Source organism: Mustela nigripes, chromosome 11 (genome assembly GCF_022355385.1).
Source record: "Mustela nigripes isolate SB6536 chromosome 11, MUSNIG.SB6536, whole genome shotgun sequence".
Taxonomy (NCBI): Eukaryota; Metazoa; Chordata; class Mammalia; order Carnivora; family Mustelidae; genus Mustela; species Mustela nigripes.
In genome coordinates, this window is record NC_081567.1 from 2,086,855 (window position 1) to 2,102,924 (window position 16,070).

A 16,070-nucleotide genomic window follows, 5' to 3' on the forward strand; every position below is an offset into this window, starting at 1 on the left:
CCCCACCTGCCAGGGTGGAGACATAAAGGACCCCAGGGACACCGTGGGCTGCCTGCGGCGCTGCGGTCAGCAACAGGGATGCACACCCAGGCCGGGGTCTGCCTCTCTTGTCCCCTGCCCTGCCCCAGCCCACACCTGGATGATGGACTGCAACTCCTGGATTTTGGTCTTCAGCATCTCATTCTCCCTCTCCAGTTCCAGAACCTGCTCCCTCTTGGGCCGGTTCTCAATGTCATTCTTCAGTTTCAGAGACTGGTTTCTCTCGAGCTTGCATTCTTCCTCCACCTTATTCAACCGGTGCTTGAGCTGGTCAATCTGAAACATCCAACGGTGCGGTTGGCAGGCAATACAGGGAAAAGGCAACGGTCGCCCAGATGCCCAGCAGACTTCCCGCACAAGCTGCTCCGGTTAGCGACAGAGAAGGGCTCAAAGAAACCCGCTGCGGTAAAACTAAGTGCCACCTTCTTGATGAAGAGCTCTTGATTTGTTAATTTAGGATAATTATGAAAGGGGCTACATGTCCCTTAGAGAACCTGGGGGTGCTCCATTCAAAATCCCATGTCATCGCAGGAAGTGAGGTGACCACGAGCTCAGGGTTCTAGGCCCCACACCCTGACTTTGCCCCCAGGGTGACTGGTATAGGCTTGTCCTTGTGGGTTTCCCACAAACTTCTATTCGGACAAACAGCACTGCTGTGAAAAGGACTGTGTGCGACCCTCTGGGTTCACAGCATCTCTGTCCTAAAGGACCCACACTTAGGGCCGGGAGAGAGGCTGCTTGGAGGAGGCAGTTTTGACACCCAGAAAGGCAACAAGACAAACGGAGATGTGCTGAGCTCTGCCCTGGAGAGGCGACTGTCAGGAAGGTGGCCCAGGAGAAGACTTCTTAGACCTTCGTGACTAAGTGTGTCTGTCTCCCCAAACTGATCGACCTTACAGAACACCCACAGCAGGCCTGACTTCAAGGGCCACAGGAAAGGGAGGTGCCAAAGGGGCAAGCTCCCTCTTACAAATCTAGGCTTACGGGGAGAACCCTGCAAGGCACCTGGCAGGCAGAGTGTGGTAACTTCAGCAAGGAACAGTGCTTGGGCCCCCATGGAAGGGAAGGAAGGAAGAGGCACACAGGGAAGCAGCCTGGCGCTGGGAAATGACCTAGGGACTCAGCTGGCCAGATGTTCTTTCAAGTTCTGGACACGCTTCCTTTCTGTTCCTATATCACCAGGGAAATATAATATAGGACAAAGTTCTAGGAGAGAAACTTTTAAGTCACTGTCATGGGCTAACGTCTCCAAATCCTAGCTACAGCAAAACTCCTTCCCGGCATCTTGGAAGGTCAGCCCGAGTGCCCAGTGCTGGGTCCAGATCCTGTGTCCCACCCAAGTGGGCATGGAGTGCCAGCACTGTGGGGTGCTTACTGGGTCAGCTATTTTGCCAAAGACAAGGGGCTGTGTCTCAGCAACCCTAAGACACAGGAATTATTTTCCATGATGGCCATTTACAAATGAGGAAACGGGCTAAAAGCCAAGTAAAGCGGTAAAGCCAGAAACCAAAGGCAGATTCGAACTCAAATGTGTAGGCTTTCAAAGTCCCGTGTTCTTGGCAGAAATGCTCTACTGCCCGCCATGCCACTGACTCCAGTCACCTGAATTCCAGCGAATTGTTTACTGATCTGTCTGCTTCAACTAAATTGTAAGTGACCCGAGCAGAAATCAGGTTATTTATCCCCGCGTCCCCCACCGTGCTTAGCACTGCGCCTTACACATGGCAAGCGCTTAATAAATATTCCGAGTCTATTTTCCACCCAGCAGCCAGAGTAATCCTTCTAGATATAAATCAGTTGTCACTCTCCAGCTCTCAATCCTTCAGTGGCTTCCCATCGCAACCGGAATAAATTCCGGAGTTCTTACCCTGCCCTGACGATCTGGACCGTGGCCACCTCTCTGGGACACTTCCTAAGTTGGCTCCTGGCCACTGGCTCTCTTGATGGTCAAAAACACCAAGCATGCCCCCTACTTAGGACCTTCCATGTGCTCTTTGCTCTTCCCCATGATCCCTGCATGGCTGGCTCCCTCCCTGTCCTCAGACCTCTGGTTCCGTGTCCCCTCCTCAGAGACCCTGACCATCCTCTTCAAAGTTGTATCTCTCACTCACTATCCTCATCCTCCTTCCTTCCCTCTTCTTAGTAGCCCTTATTATTAGCAGGTGCTTATGTATTTGTTTGCTGATTAGCATGTGAGCTCTGTGACAGCAGAGCCTGGGTCTTGAGTTATGTATCCCTGGAAAAGAGCCTGGTGCACGGTGGCCCTCAATAAATAAAAAGGATAAATGAGTTAAGCAAATTCCCTTCCCCGTCCCCATTTTGGAGGTAAACTCATTCATGACATTAATCACTTGGGTGGCGGATTGTTCATTGATAAGTACATTGACCATCCCCAGTGCCATGCGGAGATTTGTGGATACAGCTCTGAACGGCGGCGTCCCGGCCTCAGACACCTCAAGTCTCCAAGTATCCGCCTCCTCGCTGTTCTTCCTGAGGATCACTCACGGTCAGGGCCCCTGGGTTCTCCATCGTCCCCATCTCCTGGCTTTGTAGAGGGGGTGTGTGGGCATGTGTGCACACGCACGTGGTACCTGGGAGGGAGGTGGGGGGCGGGGCGGGATGGGGGCGGGGGGGGGAGGGAAGCCCCACCGGTTCCATGTGCGCATGTCCGGACATGCGCATGGAGGATCTGAGGCCGGAACCAGGGGCGGGAATCCCCGCCGGGTCTGGATGCGCATGTCTGCACACGCGCACTGTGGCCCCGGCCCTCAGCTGTCATGCTAAGCCTCACTGGTTGCTGTGTTCACGCGCATGGTGGATCCAGGCGCCCCCAAGAACAGAGTGTTCCCCACTGTGCCTCTCCTAGCTGAGTGAGAAGCTCTGGGGGCCCGTGCGCACCTGCCTTCGCGGGGGTCCCGAGCCCCAGCAGCCCCCCGCCCCCGCGCATGCCGCTCACCTCGAGTTGCAGGTCTCGGCTTCTCATGACCGCCATGTTCTTCTCCTCGCTGAGCTGGGCGTAGCGCATGGCCAGGTTGTAGTTGTCGTCCTTCACCTTGACCAGCTCGTCGTTGTAGCTGTCGCGCTCCTCCTTCATCTTGTAGTACCGCTCCTGGAAGGTCAGCAGCTCCACGCGAGTCAGCGTCAGCTGCTTCTTCTCGTCCTCCAGCTGCCGCGACTTGGCCAGCAGCTCGCACCGCTGCAGGTCCTTGGCCTTCATCTGCTGCTGTAGCTTGATGACCTCGTTCATGAGGAAGTGCGTGAGGCCCTCGTGGCCCTCCTCCACTGCGGAAAGGGGGCGCCCGTCAGGTCCAAGGAGGGGGAGAGTGCACGGGGTCCAGGGGTGGGGTCCGGGTCCATCCTTCAACTCACTCACTCACTCACTCATTCACACCAACACTGCTCTGAGGCTTCAGGTCCTGGACGCTCAGAGCGAGCAAGAAAGCGTTGAGGAGGGAAAACGTCCTAGGAAGGTGGAAAAATATTGCTAAAGCCCTCCAGGGAGCCCTGCCAGGAGGAACGTGGCACATTTCAGAAACGGAAGGAAGACCGAAGTGGCTGGAGTCCAGAGAGGTGGAGAGGCAGAAGCGGGAGCATCAGCGGGGAGGGGCTGACCACGTAGGGTTCTTGTGGGCTCCACTAAAGCCATGGGTGTCAGCTGGATGCCGTGGAGGACCACCAAAGGTTTTCAGTGAGGAGGGTGGCTTGAAGGCTGGAGATAGCACTGGAGAGAGCAGGAATGGCTGTAGAGTGGATGGGATTGGAGGAGCCTGGAACTGGGGTAGTGGTGGAGGCAGAGAGAAGGTTGAGTGAGGAATATTTACGGAGGAAAGTTGAATGAGGTTACCGAGGGCTCTGGCTCAGGGTTGCTGCCGATACAGTATGCAAGGCAAGGACAGGATCCAGAGGGCAGTAGGGATTTCTGCCCCACCTGCACCAATACTCATGGAGGTTGCTCCACGGACACCCACTTCTCTTGGCGCCTCCTTTGGTCTGTCTCCGTCACCTGCCTTTGATCATCAGGCCGAAATGAGTGGTAGACAGCGCACCAGGGCCGCATGAACACTGTCCTAACATCATGGCACGGTTCCCCCACTGGACTCATACATACACACAGATGCACACACACTCCTACCAGAGTTCCAAGGCTCCTGATGGCAAAGCCACGTACCCACAATGGTGGAGAATCTCCGGGTGGGCTCCTTTCCGGTCACTAGCTTGTACAGTTCTGGGTAGTAAAATTCCAGGCTCTCCAGGAAGACCACGTAGCCCCTTTGGCCCTTGGTATGTAGGATGTCCAACAGTCGGCCTGGCAGAATGGAAATCACCCAGTGAGAAGAATGCACTTCTGATTGGATGCCAGTCTCAGCGTCAGTCTCACCCTGGACTCCTAGCCCTCGATAAACTTTAAGAAGACCGTCTCACCACATCCTGTCACTTGACAGTGGTATCTGGGAGTCCAGATACTATAAATCAAAGTGCCAGGTCCTCAACAGGGATTTAGGGGCTGTTAGTTTTCTTTTCTCTGAGAAATTGGTAGAACCAGGATAAATGGAATTGCAGTTATGGGAAACCAACAGTTTCAAAGAGCTTCCCAATTGACTGGCTTGACGGGTGCTGAAATTAACCACACAGGCTCCAGCTCTTCTGTGATTGAAGGGGGCTGGAAGTACAAAGCACCTACAGAGTAATGCATGGTTTTCTGATACTCGGAGCAGGAAGACAAATCTTCAGGGGCAGAGCTAGGAAAAGTCATGGGAAACAAGCACGGCTCCACGATCTTTGGGAAACACCTTTAACCTAAATGTAACCTGCCAGGCACTTTCAGTTTCTTTGCTACTGGCTCCACATAATATTTACATTTCTTGGACCATCCTCAAATATTTTATTTTCAGTTATTTCTTCCCTTGAGGTCCCAGGACAGATATAATAAATACGTTTCACCATACGGCAGGGAAGTGATTTCCAAACCCTTTCAATGGTGAGCCACTGAAAGAAAGATATTTTACATTGTGACCTTGTGCTCATACACACCTACACAAACACAGGTGTACATATACGCTTATGTATGTAAAACCAAGTTTTACAAATCACACTTAGTACCTTTGAAGAATGGGATAAAGGGTCGTGGCCCCTTCTCAGAATAATATTTTTAAGCAGATAAAAAGGAATTGGACTATAAAGGGAATCAATTCTAATAAGATATGTTATCAAATATTAAATTTGAGATTCAGTAATAAAAGTGCTTCTTCACTAATGCATTAATAACACGATCTCTTGGCAGCTCTAATAACTACTCTAATTTTGAGGGGGAGATGAGTGTAAATGCTATTTTGGAAGATCTGTAACAGCTGTAACGTGGTATGAAGATATCTGTAATTTCATTGTTGACAAAGTCACAGGTATTGCTAAGCCCAACTGCGATTCGTAGCCTACATACATTTGCAATTGATGGAAACGCTAAATCTCGGTTAAAGTTAGTAAAATAAAGATGTAATTTCCCCCCATCCAAGTTCACAGACACTCGCAGTTCCAGATGTAGAGAGCTCGGTGGAGGAACAGGGGTGGGCAGAAGTCTGCGCACCCCAGTTTGAAAATTCCTGACCGGGAGAAACATCGTTCTGGTAGTCATCTACAGGGTAATTCCTGGAGCTGCCACAAGAGGGCGCCCACCCTTTCCTCCTGGGCGGCTCCTTGGGTTACCTGCCCTGTTGATCTTGGATGGCAGCATGGGCGCGTTGAGGACCTCGTCTTCATCCTGCTCATCAATGACCTTACACTGGCGCAGGTAGGGGGTGAGCTTGGCCGGGTTGATGTAGCGACTGAGCATGTGCCGGTTGCACTCCACATTCTCCCACAAGGCATCCTCCTCATCCTTCAGTGTCTCCATGTAGTCGTCCATCTCTGGCCCTCCTCCTTTTGGACAAAAGCCCCAAAAAGGTTAATAAAGGAGCCTCACCGGAATGACTCCTTAAACTCTTTTAGGGTGATCTCTAGAATATACTGTCGAGTGTTAAAAAAAAAATAGTAAAGTACATAAGGTATTTTACCTCTTATTTAAGAAAGGAAAAGGATACGGACATAGAGATATATATTTCTTTATATACTACACATAAACAGTGGACAAGTAAGCCATAAAATTTGAAAAAAATTATTTATAGAGAGGGAAAATTTTGCAGTTGGAGTATATCCTTTCATCCAAGTTTTTATCTTACTAAGAATTTATCTTCCCCCAAACAATACATGCTATTGCTTTCTGTTTTACAATTTCACATAAAAGACATCATATTGTATGCTTGTTTCCTTTTTCAACTTGTTTTTTTTCTTTCAACCTTTTTTGAGTTTTATCTGCATTGATACACACACGCACACACACACACATGCGTGCATTTTTTAAAAAACGGCTTTATTGGGATAAAATTCAGGTACCATACAATTCACCTTTTAAAATTCAATGTGTACGTTTCAGTGGTTTTTAGCATATTCACAGAGTTGTGCGACCATCACAATGGATTTTAGAACATTTCCATCATCAGCCCCAAAAGAAACTCTATCCCTCTTCACTAGCATCTCCCCATCCCCCTGTTCCTGCTCCTCCAGCGGTAGGTGCCCCCAATCTACGTTCTGTCTCTGAGACTTAATATTCTGGACCTTTCATGTAAGTAGAATCTTGCAACATGTGGTCTTTTGTGACGGACTTCTTTCATGGAGCGTAATGTTTTTACTTTTCATCCATATTGTTTCAGTACTTCATTTCTTTTTCCTGATGAATAATTTTTCATTATATGCCTATATCCTATCTTATTTACCTATCCATTGGTGAACATTTGGGTGGGTGGCTTCTATTTCTTGGTGATTATAAGTTATGTTGCTATGAATGTATGTGTTTATGTAGGGGTTTTTGTGTAGACCTATGTTTTTTTTTTTTTTTTTTTTTAAAGATTTGTTTTTATTTGAGAGAGCATGAAAGAGAGCAGAGAGCACATGCAGGGAGGGAAGAGAGGCAGAGGAAGAGGGAGAAGCAGGCTCCCTCTGAGCAGGGAGCCCAATGTGGGGCTCAATCCAAGGACCTCAAGATTATCACCTGAACTGAAGGCAGATGCTTAACTGACAGAGCCACCAGGGGGTCCCTAGGCCTATGTTCTTATATCCCTTGGACAGACACAGAAGGTGGAATTGCTGAGCCCCATGGAAAGATGGGAAAGCCCATCTTTACCATTTTGAGGAACTGCCAAACGGCTTCCCAAAGTGCCTGCCACAATTTACATTCCTGCTAGTGACGTGTGAGAAGTCTAACGTATCCATATCCTTGTCAACACTTGTGGTTGTCTCTCTGTTTTATTAGTCATCCAAGTGGGTAGGAAGTGGTATCAGTGTGGTTTTGATTTGTATTTCTCTAATGGCTGACAATGTTAGCATCCTCTCATGGGCGTTACCAGCCATTTGTATATGGAGAGATGTCTATTCAAACCACCCCTCCCCCGCCCAGTTTTAAACTGGGTTGTCTTTACTATGGAGTAGTAGGAATTCTTTATGTGACCTGCATATAATTCCCTTATCAGATATAAGATGTGTAAGATATTCTCCCAGTTACATTTTCACGTTCTTAAAGGTATTATTTGTAGCACAAAAGTTTTTTAGCTCTGATGGGAGTCCCATTGATTTATTTTTTTCTTTTTTCACTTGGGCTTTTGGCATGTACCTAAAAACCATTGCCTGGTTCGAGGCCGTGAAGATTTGCTTCTATTTATCCTAAGAGTTTTATCCTTTTAGCACTTACATTTAAGGCCCATGATGCATTTTGAATTCGTATTTGCAGATGGGGTGAGGTTGAGGTTCAACTGGTTCTTTCACATGCGGGTATTTAGTTGTCCCAGCAAAATTTGTTGAAAAGATTATTCTTTCCCCATGGATTGGCCTTGGCATCTTCATCAAAAATCAACTCACTGTGTTTGCTTCTGGACTCTCGATTCTATTGCATGGCTCTATAGGTCTGTATTTACACCAGCACTGTACTGTCTTCATTACTGTAGATGTGTAGTAAGGTTTGAAATTGGGAAACATGCATGAGTCCTCTGAACTTTTTCCTTCTTTTTAACATTGTTTTGGTTAGTTACAGCAATCCCATAGGTTTTAAGGATCAGTTTGTCAATATCTGCAGAAGGAGGAAGCGGGGATTTCAATACTGAATCCACTGGCTGTGTAGACAGATTTGGAGGCCCATGAATATGGGGTATCTTTTCATTTGTTTGGGTCTTTACTTTCTTCCAGCAATGTTTTTTAGTTTTCAGTATACAAGTCTTTTTCTTTTTCTTTTTTTTAGGTCTTTAATTTCTTCCAGCAATGTTTTATGGTTTTCAGTGTCTTTTTTTTTTTTTTAAGATTTTATTTATTTATTTGACAGAGGGAGAGAGAGATCACAAGTAGGCAGAGAGGCCGGAGAGGGGGTGGAGGGGAAGCAGGCTCCCTGCTGAGCAGAGAGCCCGATGTGGGACTCGATCCCAGGACCCTGAGATCATGACCTGAGCCGAAGGCAGAGGCTTTAACCCACTGAGCTACCCAGGTGCCCCTTCAGTGTATAAGTCTTGCACCTCTTTTGCTTAATGCATTCCTAGGTATTTTATTCTTTTTGATGACATCATAAATATGTACCGTTTTCTTAATTTCATTTGTGGAATGTTCACTGCTAGTGTATAGATAGACAACTGATTTTTCTCTATTGATCTCTCATTCTGCATCCTTACCAAAAGAGTTTCTTAGTTCTAATTGTTTGTTGGCGGGTTTCTTGTGATCTTCTCTATGCAAAATAGTGTCACCTGCAGTTAGATAGTTTAATTCTGTCTTTTCAATCTGGACAGCTTTTATTTCTTTTTCTTGCCTAACTGCCCTGGCTAGAACTTCCAGCACAACATTGAATAGGATTGGCAAGAACGTCTTTTCTTGTTCTCGATCACAGGGGGAAAGTGTCCACTTTGTTTTTTTTGGTCATTAAGTGTGATGCTAGTTGGTTAGTTGTGTGTGTGTGTGTTTAGATAGCAGGTTGGGGGAGATCCCTTACATTCCTGGTCTGTTGAGTAATTTTGTCATGAAATTAATCAAGTAGATGACCATGTGATTTTTAGCTTTGATTCTGTTAAAGTGACATATTATATTACTTGATTTTCAGGTATTAGAAAAACCATGCATTCTTGATATAAATCCCACTTTGTCATGGTATATAATTATTCTTATATACTACTGGATTCAATTTGGTGGCGTACTTTTGAGGACTTCTGCATCTATATTCATAAGAGATATTGGTCAGTAGTTTTCTCACTCGTGAATGTCTTGGAGTGGTTTTGTTACTGGAGTAATATTGGCCTCACAGAATTAGTAGGGAAATATTCCTTTCTTTTCTACCCTTTGGAAGAGTCTGTGAGGAATTTTCTCTTTTGTTTGGCAGAAGCTACCAGGGAAGACATCTGGGCCTGGGCATTTCTTTGTGGATATATTTTTGGTCACTAATTCTTTACTTGTTATATGTTTGCTCAGATTTCCTGTTTTTCTTGAGTCAGTTTCAGTAGTTTGTGTCTTTCTAAGTATTTGTCCCTTAGTCATATAATTTATTGGAGACAATTATTCATATTATTCCTTTATAACACTTTCATTTACAGAAGCTTTCTAGTAATGTCCTCAATTTTATTTCTGATTATACTAATCAGAATCACGTTCTTCTGGATCTAGGGTGCCCTTGAAACTCTACCAAGGGATACCTTGCCGTAATTACGGGAAACAAAATGAATACCTATTTTAACTTCTTACTGCCCCAGCCATCATACTTTCAAACCATGGTTTCTCTCTTCTTAGTTTCCTGTAAGTCTCATTAACCTCAGAGGGGGGAGCGGAGGGAAGGGGAAGAGAGGAGTGGAGAGAGAGAAGGGGACGTAGAAGGGGGAGAAGGGGAGAGGGAGAGAGAAAGGAGGGGGAGGGGAAGGGAGAGGAGGAGGAAGGAGGTGGGTAGGGAGAGAGAAGGGGGAAGGGGGAGGAACAAGGGGAGAGAAGGGTGGGTAGACTTCTCTCTTTTTTCCTTAGTCACTCTAGCTAAAGGTTTATCAATTTTGCTGTTATTTCAAAGAACCAACTTTATCTGAAACGAATGTAGCATTACATGTCAAACATTCTTTAAAAAATTAAAAACAACAAAGAATTTTCGGTTTCACTGATTTCCATTGCCTTTCTATTCTCCAACTCACTGAATTCTGTACTGATCTCTATTATCTCCTTCTGTCTGCTTCCTTTGGGTTTAATTTGCTCTTCTTTTTCTAGTTGCATAAGGTGAAACACTAGGTTATTAAGATCTTTCTAAGTGAAAACGTTAGAGCTATAAATTTCCCTCCAAGTGCTGCTTCAGCTGCACCCATTTTGGTAGGCTGCAATCTTCACCTTCATTCATCTCGAAGTACGTTTCCTAATTTCTTTCCTGATTCCTTCTTTGACCCACTGGTGATGTAGAAGTATGGTGTTCAGCTTCCCCCATATTGGTGAATTCCCCAAATTTCGGTGTTATTTCTTTCTAATTTAATACCATTGTGGCTGGAAAACGTGTTCCCTATTATTTCAATCCTTTTAAGCTGCTGAAGCTAGCTATACGGACCCGCATACCACCAAGCTTGGAGAATGTTCCAGATGTGTGCTTAAGAAGAGTGTGTCTTGCTGCCGGTGGGAGGAGTGTGCTAAGGACATCTGCTAAATTTAGTTTGTTTATAGGGTCATTCAAGTCCTCTGTCTCCTTGTTGATCTTCCGGCTAGTGGTTCCATCCATTATTAAAAGTAGGCATTAAAGTCTGCGACTATTCAGTTAATTGTTCAATTTGACTGTTTTATGTATTATTCCATTGCAAGAATATACCATAATTTATTTACCCATGTCTCTACTAATGAATATTTAATTTCCCCCAGTGTTTTGCATGGACGCTAGGCGCTATTTGCAGCAGGAACCCACGGAAGCAAGCTCGATGCCGGTCAGCTGGTCAGTCCCTACTCCACAATCCTTTTGTACTAGGGAGTAACCTTGGAAGGGAATGTGGTGGTGTAAACACATCACAAGACACATTGTTTTTAAAAAAGTCAAATTTCAGAATACATATATGAAATACACTATCAAAAAAATTTTTTTTTGGTCTTGGTCCTGGTTCCTGACACAGAGCTCTTAGGACTCTTGGAATCTTGAATGATGAGTGTCTTTTGTATGGTAATGAGATGACACTCGGCTTAAGGGCTTGGAGATAGCTTTGGGGGGGGGGGTGGCAGGGTGGATGCCGGAAAGACCAAGTAGTTAGAGGGTTATGACATTCAGCCCCACACCCCTACCTCTGGGGAGGAGAGAGAAGCTGGAAATTGAGTTCAGTCATCAAGAATGAATGATCTAATCAATCATGGCTATGTAAAGAAACCTTGATAAAAATCCTTCAACAGTGGGCTTCAAGGAGCTACTGGGCAGGGGAATACATGTTTCCGCTGAACGGGTTTGCTTACCTCAACTCCATGGGGACAGAGGCTCCCACACTCCAGACCCTTCTAGATTCCACCCTCCAGCTGCTCATTTGCATCCCTTAAGCTGTAATTAGTATCATGTCTTCTTGGGGTATATGAGTCATTTTGGCAAATTACTGAACCTGACAAGGGGTTGTGGGAACCCCAGATTTGTGGCTGCTTGGGGAGAGTATGGGTGGCCCCTGGGAATTGAAGCTGGCATCGGAAGTGGGGGCAGGCCTGTGGGGGTCTTTGGTGACTCTGGAGAGTAGTGTTGGGATTGAGTCGAGTTGTGGCACCCCTAGCCGGTGTCGGGAGAATTGGCTGCTGTGTGTGGAAAATGACAGGTTATTTGGGGGTCGGGAAGAAGATGTCACAGCGCAGTGTGAAACCACAAACGTAACACACCGCTAAGCAAGACTAGTCAAGTGTGTGTGCAGAGAGAGAGGAAGGAAGGGAGAGAGAAAGGGCAGGGAAAGGTTCCAGAAAACTGGACGCAACGGTCACATCTGAGAAGAGGAATAAGTTCAGAGGCTAGTGACCAAGGCGGACGTGGACATGGCACTGTTTTAGTATTTACAACAAGCATAAGGCAGTGAACGACTTGTACGGTTTAGAAGGAAAAAAAAAAAAGACAAATGAATGAAGGGAGAAGCCAAGTACGGCACAATAGTCAAGCCAATATCCAATCTTTCCCCCCAACACACATCTTCAGGGAAGACCACAGGCCCAGCGGCTTGTTTGCACCAAGGAAACCCTCTGGCTGGTCCCCTGACCTGCCTCACGAAGGACTGGTCCACAGGCTGGGGGTTTCAGGTGGGGCCGAAGAGATAGCAGGACAGTGAGTGTGCTGTGGGCAATCGAGCTAGACGCGGCATTGGGGTCATCAGAACTGGGTCACAGAGAAGCCACAGCACAGACAGGGGAGACTGGAACCAGAAAAGGTGGAGGAAGGCAGAAGAAGCTGGTCTGCTGAGCAAAGCCTCAATGAGAAGCCAGGTGGGTCCTGAAGAAGAGGCAGGAGCCGTCTCTCTCTAGTCCTGGCCCCATAAGCCTTGGCTACGTGTGCTGCCTGGTGCTTGCTGTGAGATCTCCGAGTCTCCACACCGATCTGAGCTATGCAGGTGGGTGTTTGCTTCATACAACTTGAAGGACTGTTTGCTGTCACCTGTTTGCTGTCATGAGTAACAACTGATTTGGGCGCGGAATGGGACGCAGACAGCCCTGCCTCCCAGACACAAGTCCTGACCCCCGCCAGCCCTCTCGCTGACACAGAGGATGGCCACCGGGGTCCCGTGGTGAGCCTGTGGTTTGGGGCGACATGAACATGCCCACAGCAGCCACTCCTCCCTGACGCTGGGTTAGTATGGCCATTTCTACCCAAGAAGCAAAATGTACTTTCCTAGACTATTCTCAAAGACTCTATCTAAATCCTAAGCACTCGATTCAACCCATTAATGGAGCATGTGGCAGCCACTGCTGTGTCTGTCCTTGTCACCACCCAACTCCTCCTGCATACAGAATCCTCAGGGTTCTCAGGAACTGAGTAGCCCGGGGCTTCAGGGAGGCTGGGCATCTTCTGAGCTGGGAGGAGCAAGGTCTTGTGCAGTCCCTACCAGTGGCTTCAGAAAAGGCACATAGAGTGCTTTATAACACACACAACCTGTGGGAAAGCCTGCTGTGGGAGCACTTGGGTGCTTTTCCTTGATCTTTGACAGGGACACAGGAAGGAACACTGTCCTCCAGTTTTGGGATGTTAGCAGGTGGAGGTGTGTGTGATGCTTGGAGTTGTGCAGCCATTCTGTGACCTGAGGACTCACCTGAGGACAAAAACTAACACCCTCAAGATGGCAGAGCAGAAAGATGGAGAGAACCTGGGTCCCTGATGTCCCCTCCTGGGCATTGAATTCACTAATACCAGATGTTCCCCCCCCCCCACTGCCACTGGACTCCTTCATAGGCAAGATAATAAATGCCCTTTTCCCTGAGCCATTTTAAATTTGATCAACTATTACAGCCATCCCAAACCCTCCTGCCTAGTGAACATATCTACCTGATACAAAGACTAGCTAAGGACAGTGAGCTGAGAACCAGGTGCTCACACAGGCGGACGCTGGTTACTGGGGGTCAAGGCCTGTGCCCAGAAATTAGTTAAATTTCAAGCCAGGGAGACATGCAGGTCTGTGTGGAGCAGAGAAGCATTTCTGACCTCTCTTCACGGGCCAAGAAGGCAGTGCCAGGCATAGCCAGTGCAACAGAAATGCCTCCTCCAGGGACTGGGGTGCCCTTTCCATGGCCTCTGCTGGGAAAAAGGAAAATAAAAACGAAGCAGGACATGACTAGAGCCAAACACCGCGAGCCTTCAGTGATGCTGCGCGCTGGAATGGCCAAGCAAGAAGCAGCTGCCTGCCCCCGTCCTCACTGAGAAACCTCGGGGTGTGACGCGGGGACAGCAGCGGGTCACGGGAGCCCCCACAATGTGACACTGTTCATGTCTCTAAAAAGGACCGCTGAGCTATGGTGTTAAGGCTATACAGTGAAACCATACTGAGGAGCAAGGAACAGAACAAACCAGAAAGGTGGCTCCCGTGCAGGGGGCAGCACCGTGTCCTTGTCCCTGGGAGACACCAGTGATTCTGGGGCCTGGGGTGACGCTCAGCTGGGGACATGGTGTCCCCTGTATTATTGTCTCACACACAGACACACAGACACAAACACACAGACACACACACACACACACACGCAACTACATGAAGTATTTCATGGGTAAAAACTACTGATAGTGTATCTAACCTTGAAGAAAAAACCATTTCGACACAATTTCAGATCATTTCCTCCCCATACACTTGGCCGTGACCCAGCCTGACTCTGTCTGGTCTTCGGAGATGGATCCACCGGCAGCTGGTATCTGATTCTGGGCAGTTTCCTTGGAAAGAGTTTGCCCAGAATCGTGCCCTCAGACGCTGAGGCCCTGATGGCCTATGGTGCTGGGTGGTCCTGCCTGCTCTATGTCACGGTCCCCACAGTCCTCACTGGGGGTCGTGGGGGCTGGTGTTCAATCCTGAGTCAGAGCCTAGATCCCATGGGCCTTTTTACAAACAGCAGGAAAAGCAAGTTCAAGGGTCCTGGGGCAGGTTCTATGGAAAGGGTCATTTTGCTCAGCTTTGCTCCTGCTGGCTCCCAGACTCTCCTCTTGACTGTGTCCCAGGCTCTTCACCAAACCTGCTCACACACCTCTCTCTGCCTAGGACCTCCCCCACTGCGCCCCTGTCAAGTCTTAGGTAAGCCTCACTCAGAGGTTTGGTTTGGTTTTGTTTTGTTTTCCAATACAGAAGGTAACACAAGCCAAGTACCTGGCATACAGTTGGTGCTCAGTAGACAGCAGCCACCGTCCCGATATGGAGGTGCGACTTCTGAGCCTCCAGGTTGGTGCCTGGCCCTCCCCGAGCCAGTCTTCCTCGGGATCTAGAGCTGCGATGGCCAGAATCTATAAAAGGAAAGATAATCTGACTTGGCACAAGGGCGGAGGCTGGAGAGAGAGAGAGAGAGAGAGAGAGAAAATGAACCACTCAAGCATCAGAGTGATGCCCTGCTTTGGAAGAAAAGGCCAGAAAATCCTGGGGTGCCCATCTTTCCCGGTAGCAGTGACGCAGCGGACCATGGCCAGGAGCTGCTAGGGAGACGGGTTTTTGTCGCAGCCCAGGGCCAGCCTGGAAGGCCAGGGGCCACAGGTCCTGAGCCCTCTGGGACTGGGAAGAAGGGCAGTGGTAGCTCTGAGGTTAGTCCTGGCCAGGGTGGAAGGTCTTTACAAAGTCCTTGGCAGGAGTGTTTGCAGAGTGGAGACGTTCTGATCAGCCACAAATTCATTAGGTCAAAAGTGGCAAACCACCGTCCTGAGCCCAGAAGACTTCCCTTCCCTGTGAATTACGTCTTCAGCCCCCAGCACGCCATGGCTTTGGGCAGGAACACACCATGGCATGCACCGTAATTTCCCCAAGGTGGTGTTCCTTATGGTGACTGACGACGCTGTCGTCTGTGCCCAGCTTGGCCACTCTGGGAGCCCGGGAAAGGAAAGCCAGGGAGGCGGAAAGGTGAGGCACAACCCCAGAGAAGGTGAGGTGGGACCTGACACCTATCCCGATGGCAGCTGGGATCCCGGTGGTGGGGACTTTAAGCAGCTGTTCATGACCAACCGCTCTTATTCGGCAATGACAGGGACCCTGGGACATCACTGTTTAATCAGGAGCTTGTTTGGTTTCAGCTTTGACGATTAATCACAGGTGACACCAGATCTCCCAGGGCTGATGGAAGCTTCTCTTGTCGGGCGTCCACTTAGATCAGAGTGAGCTGTCACAGGCCCTCTGCCCTGGGGAGGTGGCAGTGACATGCTTCTCTGGAGGACACCATCTCCTTCGTTGCCTTGTGGCCTCCCTGCTCTGCGGCTGGGAACGGGGCCACCACCGCCTGGCTCTGCAGGCGAGGGCCAGGGGAGCAGGGGATCTGCAGAGCGAGAGGCCCCAGCA

General features: G+C 48.3%; 1 protein-coding gene across 5 annotated transcripts in view; it reads right to left on the reverse strand.

The window, feature by feature from the left end:
- CARD11 (caspase recruitment domain family member 11) overlaps positions 1 to 16,070 on the reverse strand; it is a 110,634-nt gene that overhangs the window by 24,472 nt on the left and 70,092 nt on the right. For 3 of the 5 annotated variants that reach the window (XM_059414325.1, XM_059414322.1, XM_059414326.1), the window contains exons 2-5: positions 5,740 to 5,952; positions 4,208 to 4,345; positions 2,996 to 3,321; positions 136 to 315 (exon numbers count right to left, since the gene is read on the reverse strand). In XM_059414325.1, the coding sequence (XP_059270308.1) occupies positions 136 to 315; positions 2,996 to 3,321; positions 4,208 to 4,345; positions 5,740 to 5,952 (857 nt within the window). Of the gene's footprint in view, positions 1 to 135; positions 316 to 2,995; positions 3,322 to 4,207; positions 4,346 to 5,739; positions 5,953 to 14,900; positions 15,035 to 16,070 lie in introns of all 5 variants that reach the window. The other 2 variants (XM_059414323.1, XM_059414324.1) reach the window with 1 other exon arrangement.